The sequence below is a fragment of the Garra rufa genome, chromosome 14 (assembly GCF_049309525.1).
Source record: "Garra rufa chromosome 14, GarRuf1.0, whole genome shotgun sequence".
Classification (NCBI taxonomy): domain Eukaryota; kingdom Metazoa; phylum Chordata; class Actinopteri; order Cypriniformes; family Cyprinidae; genus Garra; species Garra rufa.
The window spans coordinates 4,595,193-4,610,192 of NC_133374.1; the positions used below are offsets into that span (position 1 = coordinate 4,595,193).

The 15,000-nt window shown below is 31.7% G+C and overlaps 1 protein-coding gene across 1 annotated transcript in view; it reads left to right on the forward strand.

Annotated features, from left to right (window-relative positions):
* LOC141285246 (cytoplasmic dynein 2 heavy chain 1-like) overlaps positions 1-15,000 on the forward strand; it is a 144,620-nt gene that overhangs the window by 114,110 nt on the left and 15,510 nt on the right. Inside the window, exons 66-69 of the mRNA XM_073818284.1 lie at positions 2,317-2,421; positions 6,562-6,678; positions 10,859-11,068; positions 13,634-13,723. Of these exons, the coding sequence (XP_073674385.1) occupies positions 2,317-2,421; positions 6,562-6,678; positions 10,859-11,068; positions 13,634-13,723 (522 nt within the window). The remainder of the gene's footprint in view (positions 1-2,316; positions 2,422-6,561; positions 6,679-10,858; positions 11,069-13,633; positions 13,724-15,000) is intronic.

The window sequence follows — 15,000 nt, forward strand, 5'->3', positions numbered from 1 at the left end:
ATATATATATATATATATATATATATATATACATATATGTGACCCTGGACCACAAAACCAGTCTTAAGTCGCTGGGGTATATTTGTAGCAATAGCCAAAAATACATTGTATGGGTCAAAATTTTTGATTTTTCTTTTATGCCAAAAATCATTAAGAAATTAAGTAAAGATCATGTTCCATGAAGATTTTTTGTAAAATTCCAACTGTAAACATATCAAAATGTAATTTTTGATTTGTAAAATGCATTGTTAAGAACCTAATTTGGAGAACTTTAAAGGTGATTTTCTCAGTCTTTTTGATTTTTTTGCATCCTCAGATTCCAGATTTCAAATAGATGTATCTCAGTCAAATATTGTCCTATCCTAACAAACCATACATCAATAGAAAGCTTATTTATTAAGCTTTCATATGATGTATAAATCTCAGTTTTGTCAAATTTAACCTTATGACTGGTTTTGTGGTCCAGGGTCACATATATATATAAACAATAATAAAATAACATAATATAAATGACTAATCAATTAATGAATCAATGAAATGGATATATAAATGACTATAATGATTAAATGATAAATGATTATAAATGAATGAAGAATATGGAAAAGAAAGTAAAACACAACACAAATGTATGGTTGCTCTCTTGAAGCAACACACACACACTTTGCATTGGAGGATCCTCAGATCCTTCACCTAAGAATTGATTTATATTTAATTATCTTACTTTTTCTAAGAGGTGATGCGGAGAAGTTACTGCTTATATTCCAACAGAGGGTGAAATGTATAAATGTGACCCTGGACCACAAAACCAGTCATAAGGTTAAATTTTACAAAACTGAGATGTATACATCGTATGAAAGCTCAATAAATAAGCTTTCTATTGATGTATAGTTTGTTAGGATAGGACGATATTTGGCCGAGATACATCTATTTGAAAATCTGGAATCTAAGGGTGCAAAAAAATCTAAATACTGAGAAAATCACCTTTAAATTTGTCCAAATTGAGTTCTTAACAATGCATATTACTAATCAAAAATTACATTTTGAAATGTTTGCAGTAGGAATTTTACAAAAAATCTTCATGGAACATGATCTTTACTTAATTTTTTAATGATTTTTGGCATAAAAGAAAAATCAATAATTTTGACCCATGCAATGTATTTTTGGCTATTGCTACAAATATACCCCAGCGACTTAAGACTGGTTTTGTGGTCCAGGGTCACAAATGTGTTGCACTTTCAGCAGCACTGCGCAGGCGATCAGCGTCTGGCATCAGAGTTGTTCACGGTTTAGGGGGGTAATGCAAGTTATGTAATAACATTACTTTTTCAAGTAACTAGCAAAGTAACGCTTTACTTTTTAATTGATAAGAAAATATCTGAGTTACTTTTTAAAAAAATGTAAAGACAGTTACTTTTCTCCCCATTTATTGATTAAAAACTCTCCTGTCCCCATGTTGAGAGAAATTGTGAGTAAGATCTTACTTTAGTTCTAGAGTAAATATGCAAACAAAATAAAATAATTCACTCACTAAAAAAACAAATACAGTATTTCTCAAAATGAATAAAAACAGTGAAATTCAACGCAGACCTGCAATAATTAAATGTTAAATAATACAAATATCCTTTAGGTATTTAATCTCATTTTATTAACCGGTGTCTTTGAAAAATTGAAAAAGGCTTTTACATTTTCCAAAAATATAACTTTTTATATTAAAAACAAACAAGCGAGCCCTGTCCAGATTTTAAAAGTAATGCAAAAGTAACGTAACGCATTATCTTCCATAAAAAGAAACTAAGTAACGCAATTAGTTACTTTTTTAGGGAGTAGCTCAATATTGTAATGCATTACTATTAAAAGTAACTTTCCCCAACACTGGTTGTTCAAGTTATAAGCGCTGACATTTCTGTTGCATATGAGACACATCTAACGGCAAACGAAATGAAAGCGAAGCTATTATTATTTACTATTATTTATTGATGCTATTGATAATTGATTTGCTTGTTCCTATTTTATTACTTGTCTTTAACAATTTAAAGTTTGAAATTTATATTAGTCAAATTTTTTTTCTGTGGTACTTTTTGGTAAAACCATAGGCAAAAGACAGAATAAATATGGTTGACATCTGAATGGAATCGGAATTAGGAATCGATAAGAATCGGAACTGGAATCGATAAAATTCAAACCCAGCCCTAATGGTTAGCTACTATCTGTGCTGTGTTGTGTGCAAGAGATTAAATCTTCTAATTGTACATGCTTTTGAACTGATACTACCCACAATCCTTTGCACTGGTGGATTAAAGTGTCCTCTGTGTGTAGGATTATCGTGCAGTGGTGGACGCTCTTCCTGAAGACGACAGACCCAGTTTCTTTGGCCTGCCTGCAAACATCGAGCGCTCCGCACAGAGGATCATCAGCTTGCAGGTGTGTGTGTGTGTTTCTGTTAAAGTCATGAGGGGTCAGAGGTGTTTTGAGAACATTGTGCTGAGCAGGACATTCCTCAACATCAAAGGTGTGTGTGTGTTTGAGATTGTTGTACTTTCCTGTGGGGTGGAGATCATAATGCGCTGACAGACAAAGTACATTCACACAGATGGGTTTGTTTCACCATATTTCTAAGGACGTCTCAATGGCTTTTCACACCCAAATTCTTTTACAGAAAACTGTTCACATTTTAGATCTTACTTTAACATTATTTTTAATTGTCTTCAGATGTTCTCAGTCAGTTTCTACTGTATTTCTGAGGATATTTTGAAGCAAGCAGCAGTGTTTTTAAAGCAATGAACGAAATGTTTTAGTTTTTGACTAAATTCAGCTATAATAGGATAATTTTTATATAAATACAGTCGTGGCCAAAAGTTTTGAAAATGGAACAAATATTAGTTTTCACAAAGGTTGCTGCTAAACTGCTTTTAGATCTTTGTTTCAGTTGTTTCTGTGATGTACTGAAATATAATTACAAGCACTTCATACGTTTCAAAGGCTTTTATCGACAATTACATGACATTTATGCAAAGAGTCAGTATTTGCAGTGTTGGCCCTTCTTTTTCAGGACCTCTGCAATTCGACTGGACATGCTCTCAATCAACTTCTGGGCCAAATCCTGACTGATAGCAACCCATTCTTTCATAATCACTTCTTGGAGTTTGTCAGAATTAGTGGGTTTTTGTTTGTCCACCCGCCTATTGAGGATTGACCACAAGTTTTAAGATTTGGGGAGTTTCCAGGCCATGGACCAAAAATGTCAACGTTTTTGTCCCCGAGCCACTTAGTTATCACTTTTGCCTTATGGCACGGTGCTCCATCGTGCTGGAAAATGCATTGTTCTTCACCAAACTGTTGTTGGATTGTTGGAAGAAGTTGCTGTTGGAGGGTGTTTTGGTACCATTCTTTATTCATGGCTGTGTTTTTGGTCAAAAGTGTAAGTGAGCCCACTCCCTTGGATGAGAAGCAACCCCACACATGAATGGTCTCAGGATGCTTTACTGTTGGCATGACACAGGACTGATGGTAGCGCTCACCTTTTCTTCTCCGGACAAGCCTTTTTCCAGATGCCCCAAACAATCGGAAAGAGGCTTCATTGGAGAATATGACTTTGCCCCAGTCCTCAGCAGTCCATTCGCCATACTTTTTGCAGAAGATCAATCTGTCCCTGATGTTTTTTTGGAGAGAAGTGGCTTCTTTGCTGCCCTTCTTGACACCAGGCCATCTTCCAAAAGTCTTGGCCTCACTGTGCGTCAGATGCGCTCACACCTGCCTGCTGCATTCCTGAGCAAGCTCTGCACTGGTGGCACTCCGATCCCGCAGCTCAATCCTCTTTAGGAGACCATCCTGGCGCTTGCTGGACTTTCTTGGATGCCCTGAAGCCTTCTTAACAATGCAGTGGAAAGTTTTTTTCGGGATTAAGTTAATTTTCATGGCAAAGAAGGACTATGCAATTCATCTGATCACTCTTCATAACATTCTGGAGTATATGCAAATTGCTATTATAAAAACTTAAGCAGCAACTTTTCCATTTCCAATATTTATGTAATTGTCAAAACTTTTGGCCACGACTGTACATCATTTGATATAGATTTATTTTTTGTCCAGGGATAATATTTGTTTAGCACCAGGTAGAGCCATATCTTTTAAATAATAATAATAATAATAATAATAATAATAAAATATTAAAAATAATTTTCAGTATTAAAATAAATCTAAATTAATTATTACAACATTTTAAATGTTGCCTTGCCAACTTGAATTGCTAAAATCACTGGAAATAAAACTGAAATGTGTAAATTAAATTTATTTATTTATAATACATTTATTAATTTAAGACTATTTATATTTATATATAATATAATTTTCAGACTATTTTCATTTCAATATTTTTTGTATTTTATTATTTTAATTTGTGTAAATGTTATTTTTATTTTTGGTTTTGAATTTTAATTAATGATAAAAATGCTGGTTTATTGTTTTATTGCAACTATTTGTTTTTTATGAATTTTATAAATTTTATTTCAATTAATATAAATGTGTGTATTTTTTTACAATAACAACCTCTCTCTCTCTCTCTCTCTGTATATATATATATATATATATATATATGTATATGTGTGTGTGTGTGTGTGTGTGTGTATTATTAAAAAATTATTTGGCAGCACAACTGTTTCCAACATTGGTAATTCTAATAATAGAGAGTATAATAAATTCTAATAAACAGAGGGTAATGACTAATGAAAATTCAGCTTTGTATCACAAAAAAAAAAAAACATCTTAAAGGAACACTCCACTTTTTTTGGAAATAGGCTCATTCTCCAACTCCCCCTGAGTTAATAAGTTGAGTTTTACCGCTTTGAAATCCATTCAGCCGTTCTCCTGTTCTGGCGATATCACTTTTAGCATAGCTTAGCATAGATCATTGAATCCTATTAGACCAATAGCATCACATTCAAAAATGACCAACGAGTTTTGATATTTGTCCTATTTAAAACTTGACTCTTCTGTAGTTATATTGTGTACTAAGACCGGTGGAAATGCAAAGCTTCAATTTTCTAGGCTGATAAGATTAGGAACTACACTTCCATTCCGGCGTAATAGTCAAGGAAGTTTGCTGCCGTAATATGGCCGAAGCAGGAGCAGTAATACCACGCAGCACATGTGCAAATGCTAACATAGTTGGGAACTCATTTGTGATAATACTCCGCCTGCTTCAGCCATATTACGGCAGCAAACTTCCTTGACTATTACGCCGGAATGGAAGTGTAGTTCCTAATCTTATCAGCCTAGAAACTCGCAGCTTTGCATTTCCACCGGTCTTAGTACACGATATAACTACAGAAGAGTCAAGTTTTAAATAGGACAAATATGGAAACTCATTGGTCATTTTTGAACGCGATGCTATTGGTCTAATAGGACTCAATGATCTATGCTAAGCTATGCTAAAAGTGATATTGCCAGAACAGGAGAACAAGTGAATGGATTTCAAAACGGTAAAACTCAACTTATTAACTCGGGGGGAGTTGGAGAATGAGCCTATTTCCCAAAAAAAGTGGAGTGTTCCTTTAATGCATATTAATATAGAAACCATTATTTTATATTCTAATAACATTTTGCAGTATTACTGTATTTTTTTCTGTATTTTTGATCAAATCAATGCAGCCTCGATGAACATAAGAGACTTCTTTAAAAAACATGAGCCTTACTGGTTCCAAATTTTTAAATGGAAGTGTATACATATATTGTTTTAATTTTAGTTATTTTGTTGTTTGTTATATAAGTGAAAATGTGGCAACCTTGCCATTTTGTATGTGAGTACAAGCAAAAAAGAGGACCAAATCAGTATGCAAATAGGGAACCGCACAATGATGTCATCTATGTCACGCTAACATTGGAAGTCAACAGAAGAATTCAACTAAAATTTGAATGGATTCTTGATGTTGAAGTGGTTCAAGCTGAATTACTCATGATGTTAATTGTAGTTTTATGCTTGTGAAATAATTCAAAACAATACATGTTTTATGCTTGTGATGATTGACAGTGCAAAACTCGCCACCATCATGCTGTTCAAAGTGGCTGCCAGGGTTGTTATTGGCTGCATGAATATCCTGCTTTTTACTGAATGAAATACGTGAATCACCCTCATTCAGCTCAGTGTCGCTCTCTTGACTTCACACACACTCTCACACAAACACACACACTCTTTGTGTGTTCAGACCGTTGCATCGCACTCCTATTTGTCACTGTCAGGTTTAGACTGATCTTTGCCACACTCTCTCTCTCTCTCTCTCACACACACACACACACACACACACACACACACATAGTGCTGTAGAAGACTGTGTGTGTGTGTGTGTGTGTGTGTGTGTGTGTGTGTGTGTGTGTGTGTGTGTGTGTGTGTGTGTGTTTAGCTCTTGTAATGAGACCAATTTATCATGTGTAAGAGTCGCCCACACCTTTACTGCAGTTTGCCCCAGTCACTGAGAGATGGAGGATAGTGTACGGTGAGATGTACTACACTTACCTCAGCTGTGTGTGTGTGTGTGTGTGTGTGTGTGTGTGTGTGTGTGTGTGCAGGTGATCTCTCAGTTGAGGATTCTGAGCAGGTCTGTAGCAGCTGGCTCCAAATTTGACAGAGATGTCTGGTCTAATGCACTCTCACCTGTGCTCAACCTCTGGAAACGCCTCAACCAGGTAACACATCGGCATTTTAGTGTCATAACATAATTTTATATTTTTTTTATATATCACATGATATCATTTTTACAGTTGAAGTCAAAAGTTTACATACACCTTATTTATTTAGTATTTTTAGATTTTCTCACTTCTTTATTGGATTTTTTTGTCATTTTATGAGCTTTTGACATAGTATTTTTTAAATATATTTCTATTTCTCTCTCTATATTTTTTTTCCACTAATCAGTAGAAGTAGGCTCTTACAAGCAAAATTCATAAATACAGAGTATATATAGATAAAATCAGAAATGTAAAAAATGCCATGACAAAAGCTCATAAAATGACTAAATAATTAAAATAAAGGAGTGAAAAAATAAAAAAAAATAACTTATTCAAAATATCAATAAATACTATAATAGTATATATATATATATATATATATATGTGTGTGTGTGTGTGTGTATGCTGTCTCTCTGACTCTCACAATTAAAAGGCCTGTTTTTTGCTATTTTACCTGTATTTTAAGATGTCTATGTAAAAGCCTCTTTGCATGTGAAATGAATAACAACAATTTTGTATGAGTGTTCAGTCTTGTTTTCAACTGCTCATTCTTCAATAACAGCCTGTTGTGACAGAATCATAAAACAAGCCCAGCTGAAATATTTTTTTATATATCACATATCATTTTTACAGTTGAAGTCAAAAGTTTACATACACCTTATTTATTTAGTATTGACCTGAATAAAATATTTCACATAAAAGATGTTTAATATAGCCCACAATTATAAATACGACCCTGTTCAAAAGTTTACATACGCTTGATTCTTAATACTGTGTTGTTTACCTGAATGATCCGCAGCTGTTTTTTGTTTAGTGATAGTTGTTTAACAGTACAGCTGTCTGCTGTTCTTCAGAAAGATCCTTCAGGTCCCACAGATTCTTTGGTTTACCAGCATTTTTGTGTATTTGAACCCTTTCCAGCAATGACTGTATGATTTTGAGATCCATCTTTTCACACTGAGGACAACTGAGGGACTCATATGCAACTATTACAGAAGGTTCAAACACTCACTGATGCTTTAAAAGGAAAAAGCATGCATTAAGAACTGGGAGGTTAAAACTTTTTCAATTTGAAGATCAGGGTAAATGTAACCTACTTTGTCTTCTGGGAAACATGTTGCTCCTAAAGGGCAGTACTAAATGGAAAAATATGATATTTAGGCCAAATTAGAAAAATGTACACCTTCATTCTGTTCAAAAGTTTTCACCCCCGGCTCTTAATGCATTGTTTTTCCTTCTGGAGCATCAGCAGAGGTGGGTAGAGTACCCAAAATCTGTACTCAAGTAAAAGTACAAGTACTTATGGAAATATTTACTCAAGTATGAGTAAAAGTAACAATCTTAATAGTTGCTTGAGTAAGAGTAAAAAAGTATCCGATGGAAAAAGTACTCAAGTAGCTAGTTACTAGTTACTTCTGATCTGATTGATATGAAGTGAAGACCCTGAATTTCAAACTGTTTGGAAAGCTTCCACACACCTCTCCTTGAAAACAAAATTTCTGGTAGCCCTTCGGGCAGGTACTCCAGATTTTGGTAGCCCGAAAATTAATTTAACTAGCCCAAATAAAAAAAAAGACCTTTTTTAAATATAGAAAATCAGATAGGAGTCAAAAATGTTTTTAATACACAAATATAAACAAATATCAAGGAAGTGATTTTATTTCATTATATTTATTTCATTTAGTGTATCTGCAGAGTTTTTAAATATTAATTTAAAGCAATTCATAACCATTTTTAAGATCTGCACAAGTAAAATAAACAGTAATGGGATTGGACAATGTAAAGTAGAATATTAAGCCATAAAATGGCATGATTTAACATTCAGATACAGTTTCACACAAAAACAAAATATGTTACACTATGGCATTTCATCCTTTATAACATTAAAAGGGATAAATTGAGTATATAATTTATTATATTTATTTGAAACATAAATATTACTGTACTTGTTTAGATTTTTAGAAGGCACCTTAACTTTTTACATTTACAACTCTGTGTTTGCTGCATAAAAACATGGGTCGATAATTGCAATCATTTGACCATAAACAGATGAAAAAAATGTATTGGAAATGAAAAATTCATTCTGTCACGAGGGGGCGCTTTAGGAGAGCTGAAATATTACGGTTTCCATAGTAACAGCTGTATACAAAGCAGCATTAAGGCAGTTTTATCAGGCATGAAATGAAAATTCCAACAAGACGTTTCTGAGGACAGTAACGGAGGAACACCATCAAATGTAGCGTAGTAAAAGTAAAAGTAAATTTTTTTCACTATATATGTACTTGAGTAAGAGTAAAAGTACCTATCTTTAAATATACTCTAAAAGTACTAGCTACCCCAAAAATTTACTCAAGTGAATGTAACGAAGTAAATGTAATTCGTTACTACCCACCACTGAGCATCAGTGAGTGTTTGAACCTTCTGTAATAGTTGCATATGAGTCCCTCAGTTGTCCTCAGTGTGAAAACATGGATCTCAAAATCATACAGTCATTGTTGGAAAGGGTTCAAATACACAAAAATGCTGAAAAACCCAAAGAATGTGTGGGACCTGAAGGATTTTTCTGAAGAACAGCAGGCAGTTTAACTGTTCAGGACAAACAAGTGACTCATGAACAACTATCACTAAAAAAAAAAAAAACAGCTGTGGATCATTCAGGTAACAACACAGAATTAGGAATCAAGTGTATGTAAACTTTTGAACAGGGTAGTTTTTATATATTTTTTTTTAATTTTATAAACTATTTTCTTGTGGACTATATGTAAAACACCTTATGTAAAATATCTTCTTAGTACTAAATAAAAAATAACATGCATTTTGTATGATCCCTCTTACTTTGGTAAAATAATTAACATTTTGCAGATTCTGCAAGGTGTACGTGAACATCTTTTTTTTATATATAATATATCATTTTTATATATAAATGTATATCTATTTTTTGTGCAATAAGTCCAGATATAACGTTTTATTTTTTGCACCATATCTGTATATGGTGCAAAAAAAAAAAAAACATTATATCTGGACATTTTTTCAATTACAAAAATAAAAATGGTTAGTTATTCATATTTTATTTTCCTTCTATTTTTGCAGTGCTGTTATTGTAAAGTAAAATTGAAACTTTTTAATCTAAAATAGAATTTAAAAAAATGTGAATTATTTTCAAATTAAAAATGTTGCCTTGCATAATAACTGCAATAAATAAGTTTGCATTGAAGTACTAAAATTGTAACTAAAATGAAACAGAAAAAAAAATATGGTAAAGCTAGAGCCAAAGGGACAGCATTTGTATACTATTATAGTATTTATTCATATTATGAATACATTTTTTTTTAGATTTTCTTACTTCTTTATTGGATTTTTTTTTTGTCATTTTATGAGCTTTTGACATAGTATTTTTTAAATTTATTTCTATTTCTCTCTCTATATTTTTTTTTTCCACTAATCAGTAGAAGTAGGCTCTTACAAGCATAATTCATAAATACAGAGTATATATAGATAAAATCAGAAATATAAAAAAATGCCATGACAAAAGCTCATAAAATGACTAAATAATTAAAATAAAGGAGTGAAAAAATAAAAAAATAACTTATTCAAAATATCAATAAATACTATAATAGTGTATATATATATATATATATATATATATATATATATATATACATATATATATATGTGTGTGTGTGTGTGTGTGTGTGTGTGTGTGTGTGTGTGTGTGTATGCTGTCTCTCTGACTCTCACAATTAAAAGGGCTGTTTTTTGCTATTTTACCTGTATTTTAAGATGTCTATGTAAAAGCCTCTTTGCATGTGAAATGAATAACAACAGTTTTCAGTCTTGTTTTCAACTGCTCATTCTTCAATAACAGCCTGTTGTGACAGAATCATAAAACAAGCCCAGCTGAAATGTGCCACTCAAAATGTTTTAGGCATCCTGAGAACTCGTAAACGCAATTTTATCTCCCGGCAGACAGATACAAACCTGTGTATCTTCACTTCTGGAAATTACATTAAAACGGCAAATCAGATATGTGGCGAACAATTTCCTCCAGCCGTTTTGTATGTGATATGCATTAAATAGTCAGTGGGTGTGTCCTTTGGCGCTAAGTCTTACTTCTGATTGGCTCTTGCCTCTTTTTTAGGGTTCCTCATTGATCCATCAGAAAGTGGCTCTGCCCAGTGAGGGCGTCGGCTCTCCTGTTCTCTCATTTATCCAGCTGGAGCAGTTTAATGCGGTGCGATTGGTCCAGAGCATTCACCAGTCGCTGGCCTCTCTCAGTAAGGTGATCAGAGGGACGTCCCTCCTGACTGCTGACGTTCACAAACTAGCCACTGCGCTCCTGAACCAAGAGGTGAGAGTGAACGCCACAGTGATGCTATATAGAGTGATTACACCATATCACATTTGCTAAATGAAATTAGCAAAAAAAAAAAATCAGAAAAACAAAACAAAAATAGCATCAGTTTTGTTCAAACACGTTACGCTTTCTCACAAAATATGATGCATTTTGTAACATTTTTACTTTCGATAAGCATTTTTAAGGTGTAGAAGTCTTGTCTTTTCAGTTAATAAACAGAATGCCATTGTTTTATGCCTAATCATGAATTTCTTGTTTTTTTTATTGCATCTATTAGTTTTTTGCTATATTTATTTTAGTCAGTCAGTTAAAATATAATAATATTATTTTTATAATTATAAAATATATTTGTATTATATTTCTATATTATAAAATAATATAGTATAAATAATATATAAAATAATATAATATAACTATTTTTTTTATTTCAGTTTCAGACTGAAAAAGTAATTTTTTTTTATTATTGTAAATGTTATTTTTATATTTTTGGTTTTAAGTTTTAGTTAATAACAAAACTGGTTCATTGTTGTTTTTTATTGCATCTATTTGTGGTTTATTAATTTTTTTCAGTCTGTTTTTTAATATTTTATTTCAAATGAGAAATATTTCTTATTATTTTAATTATTGTAAATGTTTTTTTATATTTTTGGTTTTAAATTTTAGTTAATAGCAACACTGGTTCATTGTTGTCTTTTATTGCATCTATTTGTGGTTTATAAATTTTTTTCAGTCTGTTTTTTAATATTTTATTTCAAATGAGAAATATTTCTTATTATTTTAATTATTGTAAATGTTTTTTTATATTTTTGGTTTTAAATTTTAGTTAATAGCAAAACTGGTTCATTGTTGTTTTTTATTGCATCTATTTGTGGTTTATAAATTTTTTTCAGTCTGTTTTTTAATATTTTATTTCAAATGAGAAATATTTCTTATTATTTTAATTATTGTAAATGTTTTTTTATATTTTTGGTTTTAAATTTTAGTTAATAACAAAACTGGTTCATTGTTGTTTTTTATTGCATCTATTTGTGGTTTATTAATTTTTTTTTTCAGTCTGTTTTTTAATATTTTATTTCAAATGAGAAATATTTCTTATTATTTTAATTATTGTAAATGTTTTTTTTATATTTTTGGTTTTAAATTTTAGTTAACAATAATGCTGGTAATCATAGTATATCTTGTGGAAAAAAGATGCATATGAAAAAGTATTGTAGTGTATTAAATGAAAAAAAATATATGCTGGTTAGTGGTAAAAAATAACAATTAGTTTCTTAGTAGTGTTTTTTGTTTTCATTTTTAATTAGTTTTTCCCCTGTTTCTTTTTACATTCTACATATTTAATTTCAGTTTTAGTCATTTTAATAATTAAACTTCGTTATTGGACATGTCAAATTTATTAATTAATTTATTATTAGTCTTGTCCAAAACCACTTCTTCCCTATTTTACTTTTATGTCACTTGGCAAAGTAATAAATTAAAAAATAAACAAGATTTTAATAATAATAATAGTAATAGTAATAATAATAATATTTATTATTATTATTATTATTATTATTATTATTTTTACAATAATTCAATAATACATATTACTCTTTAATATCTAATATTTAATTAACAATTTATTTAAATGTATTTACTTATTACTGTTTTGTTTTACTTTATTTTTTTTATTTGTATATATTTAGGCAAGTTAGTGTTTTTGTGCTGTATTAAATGAAAAAAAAAAAAACCTGCTGTTTAGTGGTAAAAAAAATCAAACGATTAAAATTAAATCTAAAATATGAACATTTGTGACCCTGGACCACAAAACCAGTCTTAAGTCGCTGGGGTATATTTGTAGCAATAGCCAAAAATACATTGTATGGGTCAAAATTTTTGATTTTTCTTTTATGCCAAAAATCATTAAGAAATTAAGTAAAGATCATGTTCCATGAAGATTTTTTGTAAAATTCCTACTGTAAACATATCAAAATGTAATTTTTGATTTGCAATATGCATTGTTTAGAACCTAATTTGGAGAACTTTAAAGGTGATTTTCTCAGTCTTTTTGTTTTTTTTTGCACCCTCAGATTCCAGATTTTCAAATAGATGTATCTCAGCCAAATATTGTCATATCCTAACAAACCATACATCAATAGAAAGCTTATTTAATGAGCTTTCATATGATGTATAAATCTCAGTTTTGTCAAATTTAACCTTATGACTGGTTTTGTGGTCCAGGGTCACATTTTAGCAATTCGTTTTTTAAGTAGTGTTTTTTGTTTTCATTTTTAAACTAGTTTTCCCCCAATTTTTTTTTACTTTCTATGAATTGAATTTTAGTTTTAGTAATTTTAATATATTTTTTTTATTTAAATTTTATATTGATAAGTGCATTAAAGTTAAAACATAAAATTAAAATAAATATATATATATATATATATATATATATATATATATATTTTTTTTTTTAACTCGCCATCATAAAATTAAGTAATATCAGGCCTTTTTTGCAAATCAGCAAATATTTGTTTTCAGGATCCAGGCGATGTAATCCACTACTTTCTCTGTCTCTCTCAGTGTCCTTTGAGTTGGCAGAATAAATGGGAAGGCCCCGAAGACCCGATGCAGTATTTGCGAGCCGTCGTGTCCCGAGCGCTGGCCATTCAGGTAAACAAACCGCCGCTGTTGATCCCGAGGTGGTGGAATGTGTTTGACCTCCTGCAGGTGTTCTGGAGTTTGTTTAGCCGTGTCTATGGGAGCGTTATGATCCTAGAATGCGGGAATGCCGCGAAGGAGCCGTGTTTTTTCAGGATGCACCTGGCCTTATAAACGGCTCGCATATTTTCCTGCTGTAATAGGGCCGTGCAGAGCCATCATCTGACCTAATGAGTCTCTGGAGACGTTTGCCCGCACCGCCACGGGTCTCCCGTCATGCTCAACAGCTGCCGGCAGACGCCGCGTGTGAGGAGGCATCTCTGGTTGTTTTCCGAGCGTAAAGCTGTCGGAATGTAGGCCGCGGTGACTCATCTGATTATATGAGGGTTTTTCCGTGCTTTTATGCGCATTGCTGTCTTTTGTGATTTGGCGGTGGATAAAAGCGCTTTCTGAATAGCAGCCCTGCCGTAAATTCCAGCTCTGTGAAGCTCATGACGTACCAATTCTGATAACACCGGGTCACAGTGCTCCGGTTCCCATATTCAACAATGCGCTTTGGTGGATAACTTTTCTGTGAAGCATTGGTGTAGATTTGACTTTGTTGACTTTGGTTTTACTGCAATAAAGCCATGTTAAAAAAATAGTTATTATATATAATAATTATATATCAGGTCAGGAAATATGATTATAGTAATGATTATATGTCCTGAAGGTGATACACAACAAAAAAATGAAATGTTTATTAAATAAATTCAGTGGCTGGGGTATATCAATAAAACTTTCAATCACAGTTTTTTTTTCCTTCACAAAATATGATTTTTTTTTAGACAATATATGTGACCCTGGACCACAAAACCAGTCATAAGGTTAAATTTTACAAAACTGAGATATATACATCATATGAAAGCTCAATAAATAAGCTTTCTATTGATGTATGGTTTGTTAGGATAGGACAATATTTGGCCGAGATACAGCTATTTGAAAATCTGGAATCTGAGGGTGCAAAAAAATCAAAATACTGAGAAAATCACCTTTAAAGTTGTCTAAATTCTCCAAAGTTCTTAACAATGCATATTACTAATCAAAAATTACATTTTGATATATTTATAGTAGGAATTTTACAAAAAATCTTCATGGAACATGATCTTTACTTAATTTCCTAATGATTTTTGGCATAAAAGAAAAATCAATAATTTTGACCCATACAATGTATTTTTGGCTATTGCTACAAATATACCCCAGCGACTTAAGACTGGTTTTGTGGTCCAGGGTCACATATGTATCAGTCA